The sequence below is a fragment of the Dermacentor albipictus genome, chromosome 3 (genome assembly GCF_038994185.2).
Source record: "Dermacentor albipictus isolate Rhodes 1998 colony chromosome 3, USDA_Dalb.pri_finalv2, whole genome shotgun sequence".
Taxonomy (NCBI): Eukaryota; Metazoa; Arthropoda; class Arachnida; order Ixodida; family Ixodidae; genus Dermacentor; species Dermacentor albipictus.
Genome location: NC_091823.1, coordinates 27,430,877 through 27,449,062, shown reverse-complemented (window position 1 = coordinate 27,449,062; position 18,186 = coordinate 27,430,877). Strand labels below are relative to the sequence as shown.

Genomic DNA, 18,186 nt, shown 5'->3' with positions numbered 1-18,186 from the left:
ATCAGGAACACTTCAAATGATATCAACACCTTGGTGGCAGTATTGCATATATACAAGAATTTGTTCAGCAGTGTTAGCTTCAAAGGCATAAGTAATATCAGGAGTAAGAAAATCAGTAGGAATGACAACAAACATCTGGCAGAAATTTTTTAATGTCCTCAAATCATCATTTACTCACATAACTTAACTTTTTCCTCTTTCTACACCTGCAGTTTGCTCCAAGGAACTTGTTTCACCTGTCAACTAAAAGCCAGCAAAGTCCGTCATCGGGAAGTGAAGATGATTTCAAAGATGTTCTATCTGACAAAGAAGAGAACTTTGACTCCGTGCCTGGTGGCCCCAAGAAAGAGGTGCCCGTACACAAGTCAGAGACACATAATGATAGCCATTTTAATTCTGAGGGCATGCACAAAAAGCAAGTTGAAAGTTCTTGTGATGCCTTACTGTTGGGCTCACAAAACTACTCAACATGTACAGATCACAACCTTGTGAAAGTGGCTCCCATAAGGTACCCCTCTTACAGGGCATCACGTTCATTATGTGTTGATGCCAAAATAGGAGAAAATGGAGACTGTGTAATTCCAAACGTTGATATAGATTGTCAGGCACATCATTTGACAGTAACTAGGACTTGTCATAGTCATGTACCTGGCATGACTGTGGTCACACCCCCAGTTCCTTTCCCATGTCATCCAAAGGAGTGTTTAAAGCTTGTTTTAAAGCAAGAGAACACGACAACTGCTCCATTCGTATTCTTGCCATCTGCTGCAACAAGTCCTAATGCTACATCTGAGACTCACTCCAGCTCACATGGCGAATTTTTCAGTAGCACTTCAAAGGAATTCTCATTTTCTGAAGACAAGAGTGATGGTGTCTTTGGACGAACTGACCTTTCACTCACCCAGATGTTTGAAGTGGCCGAAAGCACAATTGCTTGTATAGAGGCAGCTGATATTGGCTTCACTCAGTGTACTACATCAGGTAGTGAAGCTCTGTCAGACAATGGCCCTGGCAGCACTACAAACGAAGTCGAATCAAAGAGGTATAAAGGCAAAGTCAAGAAAACACCAGGCACTCAGCTACTACCATTGCATTCTGGAATCACTCATGGCAGCAGACCAGCATTATCAACAAAAAATGTTGAAATTTTTGACCATCTGGACGTAGATGGCAAACCGCTCGCCACTGTTGGAGACAGTACCGTATCAACTAGCTTCAAGACTGGATCTGGGAAACCAGTTGTAGTACTAGAATCCTCACTCAGTTCTGCAAAAGGAATGCTTTCAGTGACTGATGAAGCAGTCAACAACAATAGAGAGAGCCTGCAAGCACCAGCAGATTTGGGCCAAACGAGAGCCACAACAGCTCAGTTTTATTGTGAAGCTAGATCCAAAGCACCAAGCACAGAATCACTAAATAAACCTGTGTCAACACTGCTTGCCAGTGGTCACGGAAAGGCAGTGAAAGACTTGGATCATTTATTAGCAAAGCCAAAATCTCAACCTGGCCTACTCACATCAGGCTTTGTGACTGCTGGAGGGAAGCCTGTGTATGTGCAGGAGGAAGCACTCAGCCGCGCTCATCAGTTTCTCTCAGATGTTCCTTGTACTTTGGTCCAAGCAGCGATGCAAAGCAACAATGCGCCAACGTTCATCACAACTGGCACTGGAAAGGCAGTAACTGTCACTGTTGATGCACTCACAACAAAAGAACAGCACAGCTTATTAAGGTCAGGATTTATGACAGCAGGAGGCAAGGCTGTCTATGTGCAAGAAGATGGCGTCAACCGTGCACGCCAGATTTTTTCTCAATCTATTTGTAATGTACCTGCTGAAGAATTGGTGAGAAATTCCATGTCTACACAGCCAAATGGTAGAGACAAAATGGCAGTGAAGCACATGGATAACCCTCTAGGGAGCCCAAAAGCTCAGCCTGGCACAGTGATATCAGGATTTGTGAATGCCGGTGGCAAACCTGTGTATGTTCAGGAGGAAGTACTCAGCCATGCTCATCAGCTTATCTCTCAAAGTCCTGCAGATTCACCCAAAAGAGAACATCAGAATGACACTATGCCTACATTCTTCACAACTGGCATGGGGAAAGCGGTGACTGTATCAGTTGACTCGCTGACAAACTCAAAAGAACAGCATGGCTCGTTTAAATCAAGTTTTACAACAGCAGGAGGCAAGGCTGTCTACATACAAGAAGAAGGCCTGAGTTACGCTCGCCAACTTCTCTCCGAAAACAGTTGTAAGGCACCTGGTGAAGAATCACAACAGAATTCTCTGTCTACGCTGCTACATGGTGGTGATGAAAAGGTGGCAAAGGAGTGGCCTAATTCGACAACAAAGCCAGAAGCTCAACCTGGCAAGCTTACATCAGGATTTGTAACTGCTGGAGGAAAACCTGTATATGTGCAGGAAGAAGCACTCAGTCATGCTCATCAGTTTCTTTCTGAAGGTTCCACTGTGTCATCTCGAGCTTTCCTGCAAGATAGCACTGTGCCAACATTTTTCACAACTTGCACAGGAAAGGCATTGACTGTCTCAGCCGACTCACTGGCAAAGTCAGAAAAACAGCATAGCTCGCTGACATTAGGTTTCACAACAGCAGGAGGTCAGCCTGTACTTGTTAAAGAAGAAGCCCTTAATCATGCTTGTCAACTTCTCTCTGAAGTTTCTGCCATCATACCTGAGGAAAGCTTCCAGCAAAACACTGTCCCCACATTTTTCACTACCAGTTCCGGAAATAAAGTGCAGGTTTCGGCAGAGTCTCTGAAAACAGCAGAGATGCTTCTTAATGAAAAGAGGGACCCTCTGCAAACTGTTCCTACCGAGAAGAACTGTAAAGAATACAACTTGCTCACAAGACCTGCCAACATGGAAAATTCCAGTCATGTGCTCACCGGCTTCAAGACTGGATCAGAGAAGGCAGTTTCTGTCTCAAAAAAGTCATTGTTGAACGTTCGGAGCATCCTCAGCATTGATGACACTGGCACTTCCTCTGGGAGTCTTCGTGGACCTGATAGAAGTGCTGATCAAGCTGTATCAAATGAAAATGAAAGCATCCAAAGGCTACCTCAGAGTAACAACATGGTGTCAGATGACGCTAAGAAAGGGCAGAGAGCACTTGAGTCGAAGCAAGACGTTTTGAATCAGGAGGCAAAGAATTCTACTCCTACTGATAAAGGTACCTCATCTGCAAATGTCAGGGCATGTCGGTCATTGTCAGAAAAAAGGACTCCAGCATCTGGTCTAACTAGATTAGGGCATGTCGGAACACCCATGTTTTCTTCAAAAATGAAATCTGCATCTAAGACGAGCTTCATTACACCATTCAAGGCGGTGGTTATGGGCAAGGCACAGACTCCCGTGGCTGCGACTAGGGCTGTGTCTGGTCCACGAACTTTGTTCCAGGACAAGGCAATTCGGCCCGGAAAGCTTTGGATCCTGCGGAGGGTTATGAAGTCTGCTCGGCTCTTTCTCAGAGACGCTCTGCAGGGCCAGCACCCGAAGTTTTACTCTTTGGATCAGGTGAACTTTTTTGTCTATTTTTTCATAAATGCTGCGCTTCACTGTTTTCGCACTGCAGTGCGCTATAACATTAGGAAATAGCTTTTTATAATGACGTTGACGTGACAAGTCTGCAGACCCACTGTAGCCTGTAATAAGTTGATTGCCCTATGGCATTCATTCCCCAGTCAAGGATCATTCTTTATTAGAATTGACAAAAAAAAAAGCACAAACAGGAGGACAACACACTGAGCATAGTACTGTTGCAAAACAATTCATGGGTGCTACTTCAGCATCTTTCTTTCAGTTCAAAGCACACAGTTAAACAAGTTTCATTTCCATGAACAAGTGCTCAGGGTGTAATGCGCAGCTTAGAGCATGGTTTGGTGAATAATTCACAATATGTAATAAGAAGTCTATAATAGCACATCTGTGTGCTGGTATTGTTCTGCCCTAAATTTTCCACAAGTTGACTTGTCCCTACACTGTACTTGAAACTGTTTAGGAAATTGCTTGAATAGCCACTCTTAAAGTTTTCCAAATCAGCTGGCTAGTAAAATCCCGAGGGATAGCCCACCTAAAATCGAAAGAAAATTAAGTGAAAAATTGAGGTGGGCCAACTTTCAGTGTGGTGGGTAATTTTCAGGTGGGTAACTTTCAGTTCCTTGTAAGCCAGGAACTTAGTAAAAAGTGGGTTATCTTTCAGGGCTGGGGCATTTCTCGGGATTTTATGGTACATGATTACCATGGTTAGCATGTAGAACTTGCATGGTTTATTACAACTTGTGGGGTTGTGTCTACATGCAAAATGTGTGTAGCAACATTATTTTAGGCATCTTTTCTTTAATTTACCAAGCTAAGTGGGAAGCTTGCTTAGCATTGTGCAGTAGGCTAATAGTATGTCATTATTCTGCCGTAATAACAAACCCTATTTCTATATCGTAATGTTGCCACACTGTTGCTGTGACACTTTCATTGTAAGTACAACTGAATAAGGAATTGCTCTTATTTCAGTTGAAAAGCTACGGCGTACTGGAGTCAACTACTGCTGTCAATGCCCAAAATGCAGCTGACTTCGTTTTCTACATCTCTTCCTCGGATAGCCTTCTGATATTGGGAGACGGCGCCACAATGCGGCTAGAGTCCACAGACATGCACTTGGGAAAGGATGAATTCAGCAGGTTATCTTCTTTTATTTGTCTGATGAAGTTGCCTTGTGAAGCAGTTTGGCAGATGTAGGGTTGGCTTTGCATTTGTGACTAGGTTCGTTATTTACATTGCAATTACAACACCAAAAAAATAAATAATAAATCACCTCCACATACAGAAGCTTATAAGAGGAGCTTCATGCTATGGCTGGTTCCTATTTGACATTTCTGGCTGGTGTAGTGTGTGCATGCTCACTGATCTGAAGTGGCCACTTGGGAATCTTTGACCATGCACCAAATACTTTTCTTCTCTTTTCTTTTTTCCTTGTTCTGCCCCATCAGCATGTAGACAATAGAGCTGGTAATTGAACTACAGGTTTTCCCGCTCAGTTTAATCCAAACGCCATTGAAAATAATCCAGGTGCCAGCCAATTTAATCTGAGCGCCAGTATTTTTAATCCCAGTGCCAATAATTTAATCCCAGCGCCATCCGAATTAATTTGTGTGCCAACTCATTCAATCCTCGCGCCAGCCATTTTAATCCAAGTGCCACACATTTTAATCCCAATGCCAGTCAATTTAATCGTGTTGGAAATTGACTGAGAAATGAATAATTCTTGCAGAAGAGCTCGTAACAGGCGTCATGAATGCCCTATATTCATTGATGTGATCACTATATTGGCGTCAGGTGGTGGTGGTGGTAGTGAAAAACTTTTATTGATGAGCGCTATAGAAGCACAGTTTCCACGCTACCGGTGTTATCATGGTTTCTTCAGAAACACTTCCGTGTGTTATACCGCTCGCTCATTTCCTCCTTTTCAAGTCGCATTTCCGAGTGACAAGAGACTCACATAAGTGAGGCAGAATCGTGACGGATATTCCGCGACTTGGGTTGCGATAATGACATGCAATTTCCTTCACTATCGTCTTGCATATCGATCGACATTGTTCACAAGGGTAAAAACTTGCTCACCATTACTCAGGCACTTGGCATATTCACTAAGTGATTCAATATAGCTCACTAATCTTGTATTTTGCATGCACTCTTATGCTTCCGTCATGCATACCAAATGAAATGAAAACGCCGTCTGCTGAGTCCTCTGTTTTTGTTTCACCACCATCGCAGGAGAACGGCGTGTGCAATTTCGCCTGTGGTGACGCAGACGATAACTTGTATGCTTTAGCTTTTCTTGTTCTACTGCTCTATGTCATTCAGAAATACTTCCAGTAATGTAATTCTAAATAGCACAAACTCTTCTTAGTACTTCCACGGTTTCCCTGTAGTCTGCGGGCGCGTTCGACTTTTCGCTTGAAAAGCAGACGATATCGTGTCGTAACCTAGCGGACTCAGCAGACGGCGTTCACGGCGCTTCTGTAATAGTGGCGGTCTGACCTTTTGTTATGTGCTCCCAGTGCTACAGCTGTGCTTGATCTCTACCTGAGCTGACCGCCATGGAAGGCGGGACTCCTGAAGACGAACAGGCGAGCGTCGTGCGAAAGCGGGGTCCTCCGTTGAAGAATCAAAATAAGCCACGAAGGAAAAACAACAAGGTGTCTGACGTCGACCGATCAAGAATCGTCGATGCCTCAAGGCGCGGCGGAGATTTGAGACAACTCGCCGAGACGCTGGGCATAAATCTGAAAACTGTAAGGTCGATTGCAGAGACAGACCGTGAGGTGTCTCTGAAAATGGGGGGCTCCATCAGAAAGTTTGGTGCCGTCGTTGTCGCCGTCGTAACAAGAGCTGTCGATGAGAACTCAGCGTTGACGCTGAAACAGATAAAGCGAACCGCTGAACAAGAAATACCTGGCCTCGCAATCAGCACCAGTTCTGTTGACCGCCTCCTCGACGCACACACCTACTCCATCAAATTAGCAACCCAAAGGCCGGCGGACCGCAACCGCTGCGACGTGAAGAAAAGGCGAAAAGAGTATGTGCAATGGTTACAAACCAATGGACCCCGGGTTTGCCGCTTTTACGTCGACGAAACGAATTACAATATATGGTGCTCAAGAAAATTTGGCCACGCAAAAAAGGGCACGACAGCGCTCCAGACGACGACTTCGACGAAAGGCGCGAACATCAGCATCATCGCCTGCATGTCGGCAAACGGTGTGCTGCACTGGCGAATTGTCGAAAGAGTCCATTGGATCGTATTCAATGACTTTCTCGCCGACGTTTCTGCCCAGGTTGACTCCGAGGAGCCAGATACAGAGGCCGTCTTCATTTTCGACAACGCTCCCGCTCACAATCGCGCAGAACAGGCAAATCTGGACAGCTCGAACCATTCCATCAAGCGCCTGCCGCCATACAGCAATTTTTTTAATCCCGTTGAGGAAGTTTTCTCCAAGTTTAAATGTCAAGTTAAACAGTACCTCAGTGAGAGGTGCGACGCAGTGCTGGTGACTCCACAAGGAGTCACACAAAAGGAGCACAGGCGCTCGTTGCTTGCAAATGCTGCACAACACGCTACGGCACTTGTTCAACGCGTGGATTGCGCTGCATTTGATAGGCACAACTTTTATTTTGTTCAGGCTGCGCTTAGAGAGGAGGACATGTAGTTGTTCTCGGTTTGTTTCTATAATCCCATTCAGGAAGTGCCCTGGTATCTTGTGGAATTAAATACCGCATCGAATAAATTACATATTTTCGTTCAGAAGATCTCACCGTATCTTTGTACATATCGTGTCGAGTGAGATGTCTCATAAAATACATCACGACGCTGTTTTTTCGGTTGTACTTCTTGCAGTCGATCCTCGAGCTTTAGGAGAAAAGAATGCGCACTCAATCCCACGCATCCGAGATTCAGCTATTCGTGAATTTTACACTTATATTTCATTAACGCGAGGCAACCATCAAAGTGTAAGCCTATACAAGGATATTTTCTTTCGAGGTCGATAGCATGACAAGGTTGCTGGCAATATAAGAACCACCGTTCCACAATGACCAATTCATTTGTAAGTAAAAGGTGGGACTCAATTCGCAAAATTCGCCTTTTAAAATATTTTTATATTATTGCAGTACTTAATGAAGAGCGCGTGCTAAATAGTCTTCATGGTGACATCATGTGAGTCACCATCATAACACGGTTTGCGCGTGTCAGTGCGTCTCTTCTCTAACACGATCTTGAGCGAGTTCCTCGGAACAGCTAATTGTAAGTCACTAGTGATCACGCCATGTTAATGAGCGATGGTAAGCAGTTACCTGCCCTTTGAAAACCATTTCTTTTGATATACCTGCCGGCAGGTAAGGGGAGTTGACGCTCACGTGTGAATGTAGTGACGTCACGTGAGTCACTAGTGATCCCCTCATTCTATTTTGTGATAATGAGCAGGTTGTTTCTCTCTAAAAGCCATTTCGTTTGATATGCATGTCGGCAGGTTAGGAGAATGCATGGTTGGGTGAGAGCCATGGTGACGTCACGTCACTTGACTCATTGATAGGGAGCATGTTTTTGAGCTTTGAAAGCGATTTCCTTTGATATGTTAGTAGGCAGGTTAGGAGAGGTGCGACAGCGGTGGCGTCGAGCAAGTCACAAGTGAGCTAATCATGTCACTCAAGGATAAGCTGTTACATTCTCGGAACCATTTCATTTGGTATGCATGACGGAAGCATAAGAGTGCATGCAAAATACAAGATTAGCGAGCTATATTGAATCACTTACTGATTATGCCAAGTGCATGAGCAATGGTGAGCAAGTTTTTACCCTTGTGAACAATGTTGATCGATATGCAAGACGATAGTGATGTAAATTGCATGTCATTATCGCAACCCAAGTCGCGTAATATCCGTCACGATTCTGCCTCACTTATGTGAGTCTCTTGTCACTCGGAAATGCGACTTGAAAAGGAGGAAATGAGCGAGCGGTATAACACACGGAAGTGTTTCTGAACAAACCATGATAACACCGGTAGCGTGGAAACTGTGCTCCTATAGTGCTGACGCCAATATAGTGATCACAACAATGAATATAGGGCATTCATGACGCCTGTTACGAGCTCTTCTGCAAGAATTATTTGTTTCTCAATCAATTTCCAACACGATTAAATTGACTGGCATTGGGATTAAAATCTGTGGCACTTGGATTAAAATGGCTGGTGCAAGGATTAAATGAGTTGGCACGCAGATTAATTCGGATGGCGCTGGGATTAAATGTAGTGGCGCCTGGATTAAATTATTGGCACGGGGATTAAAAATGCTGAGGCTCAGATTAAATTGGCTGGCACCTGGATTATTTTCAATGGCGTTTGGATTAAACTGAGCAGGAAAACCTGTAGTAATGTACTTGGCAGCAGAATGCCATGGTTGCTAAGCAGCCACATTCAGCGATATACATTGAAAGAAAATGGGAGCAAAAGACAACATGCTGTGAATGGGAACCACTTCCAAAACATTTGGTCAGCTGTCCACCATGATTTATTTAGCTTTAATGATGTTTTGCATAATTGTTAGTGGTTTAAGTGTCAGTACTACGGTCTGCAACTCTCTTATAGAGACACCAAAGGCAACTATTAACTCCAGGTAAAATGATAAATGTGTGCTCCAAATGCTTTCATAAGCAAGGAAATGGCAACCATAGAGCAGGAGTGGCACGACTCTTTTAAACATAGTACTAGCTCCTAACGTACCTCCTATGTTATTGTTTGTTGCAGGGCCTTCTTCAGCATGCCTGGTGTGGACGCGGACCTGGTTGCTCCAGGATGGCTGGAAAACCATTACCGCTGGATTGTGTGGAAGCTGGCATCAATGGAACTGCACTGCCCTCAGGTATTCGGAGCAAGGTAGACCAGCCATTCCGCCCGTCTCATTCTGCCGACAACCTTCCTTTCTATTCTTTAAGGTACTCTTTAATAACAGCGGCACCAGTCTGGAAACAGTAACATCTTGGCAAAGACACAGCATAGAACTATAGTATGCAAAAAAGAGAAAAGGAGCACACATACAGTGCTACTTAACACTTCTCTCACACGTGAGACAGCATTGCATGCGGATAGTCTCTCTCTCTCTCTCTCTCTCTCTCTCTCTCTCTCTCTCTCTCTGTGCATGTAATTTTGTGTAAAATGGAAATTTTTGTTAAATTAAATTTTTTGTTCTGGTAAATTATGGAAACGAAGTATTAACAAGGTTTTCAGTTTAGAAAAGTATACAGATGAGACTGCTACATTGTTAAATCTAAATTCAACTTTGTCTCATTATCATGTTTCGTTATCAGAGCTTTGTGATAGTAGTCTGCATAAGTTTCACCGCATCTTTCTTCACTAACTTTTTTTTCAGGTCACTGACACCAGACCAAGTCATGCTTCAACTTAAATACAGATATGACATTGAGATTGACAACAGCTGCCGGTAAGGTTTCCTCATTATCAGCTTATTCAAAGATATCGTTCAGCATTGGTTTTGGCCTCCCTGCATTCCACATCAACTCGTGTATAAGCAGGGCATTCTTTTATTGCTTGGTGGCTTTTAAAGCCAAAATCATTTTCTTAGACGATATGATTTGGTACAGCTTTCACTTCTGATTTATTACTTGCATGAAAAGTTGACTCACAATAATGAAAACTCACGAATTCTAAAATTCTGGTTCAACCAAACCTAAAAAACTTGGCTCGCATAATATGTACTGAATGTGTTCCGAGTGCCTAATTCAGACGGAACTGTTGGTTAATTCAAGCTTTTCGGATTGCCAGGAGCAGGACAGTGCAGGCCCAAATGACTAATGGAGGAAATTCGTGTGGCATAAAAGGTTAAAATGCCCATGCTTGTTATTCAGGCTGCAGTGTGTCTATTTATGTGTGCGTGTGTGTGTATGCATGTGTATATGCATGTGTGTGTGTGTGCATAGCATTGTATATACTTAGTCAAGTGTTCGACGAAAACTCGTCTGGCGAGGAAACATAATGGTGCCAGAAAACATGCACTCGCCAAGAATAAAATAAAGATAAAGAACCGACGTTTCGGGCCCCATACGGGTCCCTTAATCTCATCATACTATTGATGATCAAAGGACCCGTACGGGGCCCGAAACGTCGGTTCTTTATTTTTATTTTATTCTTGGCGAGTGCATGTTTTTTGGCACCATTGTATATACTGTAATGTAAATCTGTTTGACCAAAGTATATTCATGTGCACGACCTCAATATATGATCCTGTAGATATTGTCATGTCGTGATGTTAAAGAATAGGACACTGCCAAAGGCGTGGATTAAGAAGTTAACTCTTTATTGGGCAAATGCAATTTAATTAGACGACATTCTTTCGCTATAGAATTGGCAACAACATTGGAGAAAGTTTTGATACGTGATGGTGTGTCTTGCACCGAACCTTTACATAAGAGTTGTTTAAACACTCTGTGCCTTTCAATATGCACCTGGGGGCATCTGGGAAATCTGGAGCACCAGATTTTCATTTGAAGCCTCTCAAAAAAAAAAAGAAAGAAAGAAAGAAATCATGAATGGGAGTCTTCGACATCACATTGTGTTGAATACTAATGAGTCAGGTTCTGACATACACCTTTTCAGGAATCACTGTTTGAACAATCTGTGTAAGCAATGTGTACATCTGTTCACATACTTTTAAGTTACATGTCTGTTTGCATGCAACAAGGTGTGCATATGTGTTAGTGTAATTTACTCATTATTTCTATTTTATAGTATCCAACTTTTAATTAATCAAGATCTTTATTAATTGAAACAAACACCTGCGACTCCCGAGAGCTTGTATTAACAAGCGTCATTGATACACTACAAACCAATACGTACATACACCTTCCAAGGCCACTTCAGTCAGTATTTTTGGTTATGTGCTGTAGACCTTTTCGTCGGGCGAGGAAGAAAGGGTGCGTGGCGAGCCTTTCCTCCTCTCTAGCTTGTGCAATCCAGCGCAGCGCGGCTCGAAAGTATTGCTGTCGCGGGCTGCAGAACGATTTCGAGATGTTTTAGATCATGCTTTGTGAAATTCATGCAATGTCCGTTCATATAAGTTCGTCAGGGAAGCCTTTCGGTGCAGCGCTAACTACAGTACGCGGAAATATCTTTGAGGGGCGCAAACATGTGACATGCATTATCAGCCGTGGTGTGTGTATATGTTGTGAACTATTTTGCTTGTATAATTCAACAAAGAGTACCAGTGACTGTATTACAAGCATGAAATGGCAAATCTGCTCACTTTGTGATCGCTTGGCATAGGGACTAAAACATAAAACTTAAGAGTGCATGCTCGTGTACGGCCAACCTAAGGAAACCACGAAACATGTAAGCGGCAGGCGCTATGAAATATTTGTGATACACCGGCATCATTCTCACGCATTTCAAGTCTAGTAGGCTTTGAAACCACTATATGTCTACGCCAGCCTTCCTTCATGAGGCCAATGGCGCTGCTCAACACAGCGATCACTGCGGTTGGTGAACCAGCATAATGCATGTATAAGCTATGTGCTTCGGCATTGCCTTTTCGCCCTGTAAAGCCATAATATATGAAAGGCATCGCATAAAAAGAATGCGATGCCTATTTTTGAGGACGAAATTTTCGTAATACGTATGAGTGCGTCGTAGAGAACGGAACGAACACAACCGAAAAACAAAATTCAGTTATCATCCTCTTTCTCGAAAAAGAAAGAGAAAATGGGCTAACGCTGCAATACGACCTCGCGTAGTCACGCCGTGCAACGTTTATAGATCTATAAATGTTGATGCCTTATGCTTGGACCATGCGCTAAGAACAAAGATAGAACAAAGATATCTGTAATCCAGCACCTACCACTGCTTGGGACGCTCGCACAGTTCATAAACGGTCGCTTTGCTTGACAAGCTTAATTCACACTGTAAGGTATGCTGTTATTACTAACCAAAACAATTTTATTCCTGGGCGAAAACCTCATCCACTGAACCAAGTAGTCACGCCATGTTATCTGCAGCTAACAGTTTGAACACTTGTCAAAGTATAACAGCACAGCTCCTATCGTAGCAGAACGGTACCCACGCTGTTACGATCATCACGTATGTTTCATTGCTCCTAAAGCACAACTTAGAACTAGAAGATAATACTGTACCACAATACAGTCACATTAGTGAGTGGAACATTCAGAATACACAATTGATCTCCAAGGCTGATTGCTGGCTCAAATATGCGCGTACACATCGTGCTGCGTGCTCGGTCCACCTCAACGCCAGCAGAAAGTCCGGCCATACAGGCTTAAGCCAGACTTAAACCACTTCACTACGTCTCACAGAACTGTTCACCACGTAGAAGATGCACGTCATACTAAATAGACCGCACAAGCGCGAGAACAACCGCCAGAAGCTACTGCTGAGCGTACACCTGCCATGCAAGATGGAGAGCTCGCCCAAGCCAGCATACCGACTGCCCATAGATGGCGCCACTGCCTAGCAATATGGTGGCGCCCATGAAAAAAACGGTGTAAACAAAGAGCTTCAGGTATACAAAAAGACTAAGGGCAGCCAAATTGCAGAATTAAGTAACAACATGCAACAGCACATACAGTTGAACAGTTTTTAAACATTTTACTGAACTGCCATTAAATAGTTACATTCGTCAACTTAAAATTTTGTATTGCTCTTAGTTTCAATGGGAATGGTCTACATTTATTCAACATAGTGTTGGTGGAAGCAGTGTATAATTTACAAAGGATATGGAGTGTAAGACGCACACATCCACATGTTTTTGCAGGTCTGCACTACGAAAAATATATGAGAGAGATGATGTCCCAAGCAAGGCATTGGTGCTGTGTGTGTCAGCTTTGGAGTGCAAGGAAGATGGTGTAAGTGACTTGTGCATCCTTTCTTTTTTTTCTCCCTCAAAATAAATGCAGTGCTAAAATTTGTTGCTTCACTGTTATTTGTGAAAATCAGATTTAAAGAAATGTGTCTGTCACTCGCAGAATCATTAGAGAGTGCTGTGTGCTCTAGACCATTTGCATACCACGCTGAATGATTCCATATGTGTAGGGTAAAAGGATGATGAACAGGCAGCTTTGAAGCGTAGCTTCAGTGTCATCTTGAGTTAAAGTTTTGATTGAATGTCCGGAAACTCTCTTCTTTATCGGATGCACTGGTTCTGTTAAAGGGGTCCTGAAAAACTTTTCGAACGTAGTAAAGAAACATTGCTGATCTGTTAACAAGGCTCCTGTGGACATGTAAGCCAAATATTATTGCACTGCATGCATCAGGGAATTTGCAGTCGTCTGTCAAAACCAGTGAACAGTCGCAAAGCTTATGCATCCTCCCTGCCCCCATCCTCTGCCCCACAGTCAAACCAGCACCAGCACCACCACCACCACTAACTGCAGCGTCTAAACCTGTCACATACCATGAAGAGCTGCTTAAGTAATCTATGCAGTAGCCCAGCAGCGCAGAAACTAACCACCGCCTTAACCCAGTCCAAACGCAACAACATGCAAACCTGCCTCAATACCCCAATCTTCACTTTAACAGGGTTTGTTTATTTTGCTACCTGTAGGCTGTGCAGTTGGAACTCACTGATGGCTGGTACAGCATACGTGCTGAGTTGGACGAACCTCTGTCGAGACTAGCTTCTACAGGACACCTCTTTGTTGGCCTCAAGCTTCTGACATCAGGGGCTGAACTTGTGGGCTCTGCTGAGGCCTGCGCCCCACTAGAGGTACATTTGTACACCATGACTTAGTAGAATTGTTGGCTTTTCCTGTTCCAGCATGACTGTGCTTGCTCCCCTAATGAGAAAAATCAGTATGCATCCTTGCAATTCGATAAGGTTTTCATAATAATTTGGAAGGATAACATATAGCATTGTGAGAATGCGTGTGAAACCTTCTCAGTAGACTTGTCAGTGTAGCTAACCTCTTGCACAGTAATAGCACAAAGGGCTTGTCAAAGAGATTGTGTGTTTGCAAAAAATGGAAATGTCATAAACATGTCATATTTAGAACATATCATGTCTGGAAAAAGGTGTAAATGAAAGGAGCTAGTTCATTTTTCTTATGGCTAGTGCTTCCTTGCGCGTTATAAGGTAATGCAGTTGAGCTTTGATAAGACAATCGCATTTAACACAAATGGCAGGGCTGATGACAGGTTTCTTTTTCTAAATAGAATTCATACTCATGTACTGATTCAATTCAGCTCTAGGTGATAAACATATTCTGTGAAATTTGACTAGTTTGCGCCACTGAAATGCTGCATTAGTGACCTGTGAGAGTACACTCAAGTAGTAGTGTGATATATATATATATTTTTTTTAACCACCACCATCAAACAAGATTGCATGCTGCTCTCGCTTTATCTGAAGTCATGAGAGTAAAATAAAACACTGTGGGCTACAAGCCAGCAGGCTGGTTCTTTATGATGCACTGAGACATACTTATCTAAGACGATTCAGAAGAAACATGCTAGGTATGGTAGCTGTCTAGCACATTCTGGCTAGTTAGTTCAGTTACTTTTGTTTTTCTAATGAGGAGGAAAGACGGTTGTTTGACCTTACACCTTTGTTCACTCAGGCACCAAAAGATACTGCACTGAAGATGAGCTACAATTCAACAAGACGTGCACGCTGGGATGTTCGGCTGGGTTACTTTGCTGCACCAAGGCCGTTTCGTGTCTCCCTCTCCTCCCTGCACCCCAAAGGCGGCCTCGTTGGAAGAGTAGACTGCCTGGTCATCCGGGCCTATCCTGTCATGGTGGGTGAATCACTCTCCTTACGGCCTCAACTCACCATAGTGAACTCATGCATATGCACTAAAATAAACTAGCTGTAGTCAATGTTAGGCTTGTTTGTATATCAAATTATATATCTGTGATGTGAATTCTAGGTTCTCACGTGCCAAAATCACGATTTGATTATAAGGCACCCATAAATTTGTGTTCACACCACATCTGTGATTTCATATAAGAATGAAATAAAAATTTTTGAAAGGTCGCAATTTCACCCAAAAGGCGAAGCATCGATTGCAACAGAAAGATAGTAGACAGTTATACGAATTAAGGATAGTTGTTTTATCCACTGTATAAACTTGGAAATATTTGCTTACTAACTGATTTAACAAGCATGGTGTCAGCACCCACAAGCAGTCATGAACACATCACACTTAATGAGTGCGGACACTCGCTGTCAAAATGCCGGTGTGAGCAAGTGCGGCAGCAGCAGCGAGTGAAGGGATCTTCAGGCTGTCTATCACTTCAATACAAGAGCAGCGAGCACACAGCACGCACAAAGGTATTAGCCATCTGCAGATCCCTTTCAAGATATACTCGTATCTAGATATATCAAGATATATGCGTGCGAATGAGTGCGGCTGTGCAAAATACGCTCTTGTTGGCAGAGTCAAAGCCGCCCTCCCCCTCCCTCCAGCGCTGCCTCCCTGCACTCCTCCCCATCGCACGTAAGGTCGAGCCGCAATCATCAGTTCCCCTTGCGCCCGGTCACAAAATTCACTGTTGCTACCGGAGCACAACGCTGCCCCCCACCCCCTTCCTTACATGTCCACTAAGCACTAATCTTGTTCTCCCCTGTTTCATTACAGTACCTGGAAATGCTGCCAAATGGAATGGGTGTAATGAGACATGAAAAGGAAGAACTGATGGTTGCAGCCAAGCATGACAAAGTGCGAGCTGCTTTCATTGAAAAATTGACTGCTGAAGTTTTGTCTCAGGTGGAGAAATCGGACAGTACGTATGTCATTGTCATATCACAGCATTTTGTATAATGTTCTTTCGTCTGTAGTATTTGATCTTCTGACAGCTGTCTCACATTTTGTTTTGCATTTGAATTTTGAAACTGGCAGCATACGAAACATCACGAAGTAAGCAGAAATGCCACTTTCTGTAGAAATATTACAGCTGAAGCCTCACCTATATAGTATAGTATGAGTAATCTATACATACATTGCCAATACAGAGAGCTTTTACCATTTTATTCTGTACATCATCTTTCTGCTATATATCAAAAGTGGCATTCATTGAGAACCGCAGTGGCACATATCCACAGCTGCGTTACCACTGCATGCAATGCGTGCTTGGAATTGACATGTTGTTGGTCTCTCTCTCTCTCTTTTTTTCTTTTTCTTTTTTTTCCACAGCGGAGGAACTACAGCTGTCTGGCATCCGGATGTCATATTCAGTAAAACAAATTCAAGGACTGAACTCGGGAAGAGATATATGGAAAGCGATGCGAAATTCTTCAGACCCTTCAGAAATTGAGGTAAGACTATCACTGTTGGAATTTTCCTCTATATGCTGGAATTTTTCTCCCAGACTCTTGAGATGCAACAATATCACCATCCAAATGCATCACATCAAGGAGTCATAAAAAGGTTGGGCCTCAATAGTATAGTTAACCCTTTCTTGTCTTCCATTACTCTCTCTCTCTCTCTCAATATTGTCACGTGGTCGTGATGTCAAGGAACACAGTAGCAATACTGTGAACGACAAAACTAACTTTTATTGGGCGAACCTGTGCCCACAAAACAGGCTACACTTATAGCACAACGATAGCGGCGAACACACTCGGCGATCGTCGAAAGTCTGATCATCGAGTCAAGCGCGTCGGCTTTTATACAGCAGTCGTCGAATGTTCCAGACTAATCGTTCGGACCCGCGTGCCTTCCACAAAGCTCTACACCATTCGCGTCAGGTGACAAAATCAGATAAATAAGGTTCGGCGACAACAGACATCGGATAGAAGCATCAATAACTTTCCAGAAACTTCGGATACATGCAGGCGCGTCCCACGCTGTGCGATTACATTTGTTCGGCGGCGAAACGTGGTTGCCCGATAAAGATAAGTACACGTGTCAATATAACGAAGCCGGTAAAATCGGCAATTTGCTTCATTACTTTGAAATCTTGCTATATTGAAATTCAATCATTTTAATCAAATAAGTACAGTTACCAATGAATTTTTTTTACACAAATGAAAACGCGAAATTTTCTGCAGTATCAGGCAATCTGAAAAAGCAAATGTGAATGGGAAAAAAAATAATTTTGTTGTATACAATAGAACCTCATTCCTACGTTTTGGAATAAACTGCGAGAAAAGACATACTAACCGGGAAAACATACGATCCAAAGTAAGTAAAAAATTTCAACAGACAACTATTGCTAACATATACAAATGCGAAACGTCATGCGGATCGTTGCGGCACGAGGCACCTACGTGCGTCGATGTGGTGGTGCTCCGGCAGCCCAAGACGCGTTTTGTAGTTTTCCTATTGCCTGGTGTTTCAAGAGGGCGACATCGAAAATCGAAATGAAATTGAGCTGGTGGGTGACGCCAAATGCTGCCAAAGCGAAACGTGATGCCCACATCACACCGCCTGCAGCAGGAAGCAGCAATGCATTTGAATTATCGCCTATTAAAAGCGTGCAGTGCACTACCAATGGCACTACGCACCACGCACTGTAATCCGGATAGGTGAAGGTGCTTATTGCAATAAGTTTGGCTGAGATAGCTGTGAATGTGATGTGTGACGACCAGAGAAGTGATTTGCAGATACGAAATAAGAAACTTTGTGCACTGGCATTTTCACATGAGACGGGCG

General features: G+C 43.3%; 1 protein-coding gene across 3 annotated transcripts in view; it reads left to right on the top strand.

Annotated features, from left to right (window-relative positions):
* LOC139057339 (breast cancer type 2 susceptibility protein homolog) overlaps nt 1–18,186 on the top strand; it is a 38,159-nt gene that overhangs the window by 4,090 nt on the left and 15,883 nt on the right. For all 3 annotated transcript variants that reach the window (XM_070535308.1, XM_070535307.1, XM_070535306.1), the window contains exons 5-13: nt 213–3,533; nt 4,527–4,693; nt 9,314–9,442; nt 9,936–10,007; nt 13,347–13,437; nt 14,136–14,297; nt 15,148–15,327; nt 16,171–16,315; nt 16,726–16,847. In XM_070535308.1, the coding sequence (XP_070391409.1) occupies nt 213–3,533; nt 4,527–4,693; nt 9,314–9,442; nt 9,936–10,007; nt 13,347–13,437; nt 14,136–14,297; nt 15,148–15,327; nt 16,171–16,315; nt 16,726–16,847 (4,389 nt within the window). The remainder of the gene's footprint in view (nt 1–212; nt 3,534–4,526; nt 4,694–9,313; nt 9,443–9,935; nt 10,008–13,346; nt 13,438–14,135; nt 14,298–15,147; nt 15,328–16,170; nt 16,316–16,725; nt 16,848–18,186) is intronic.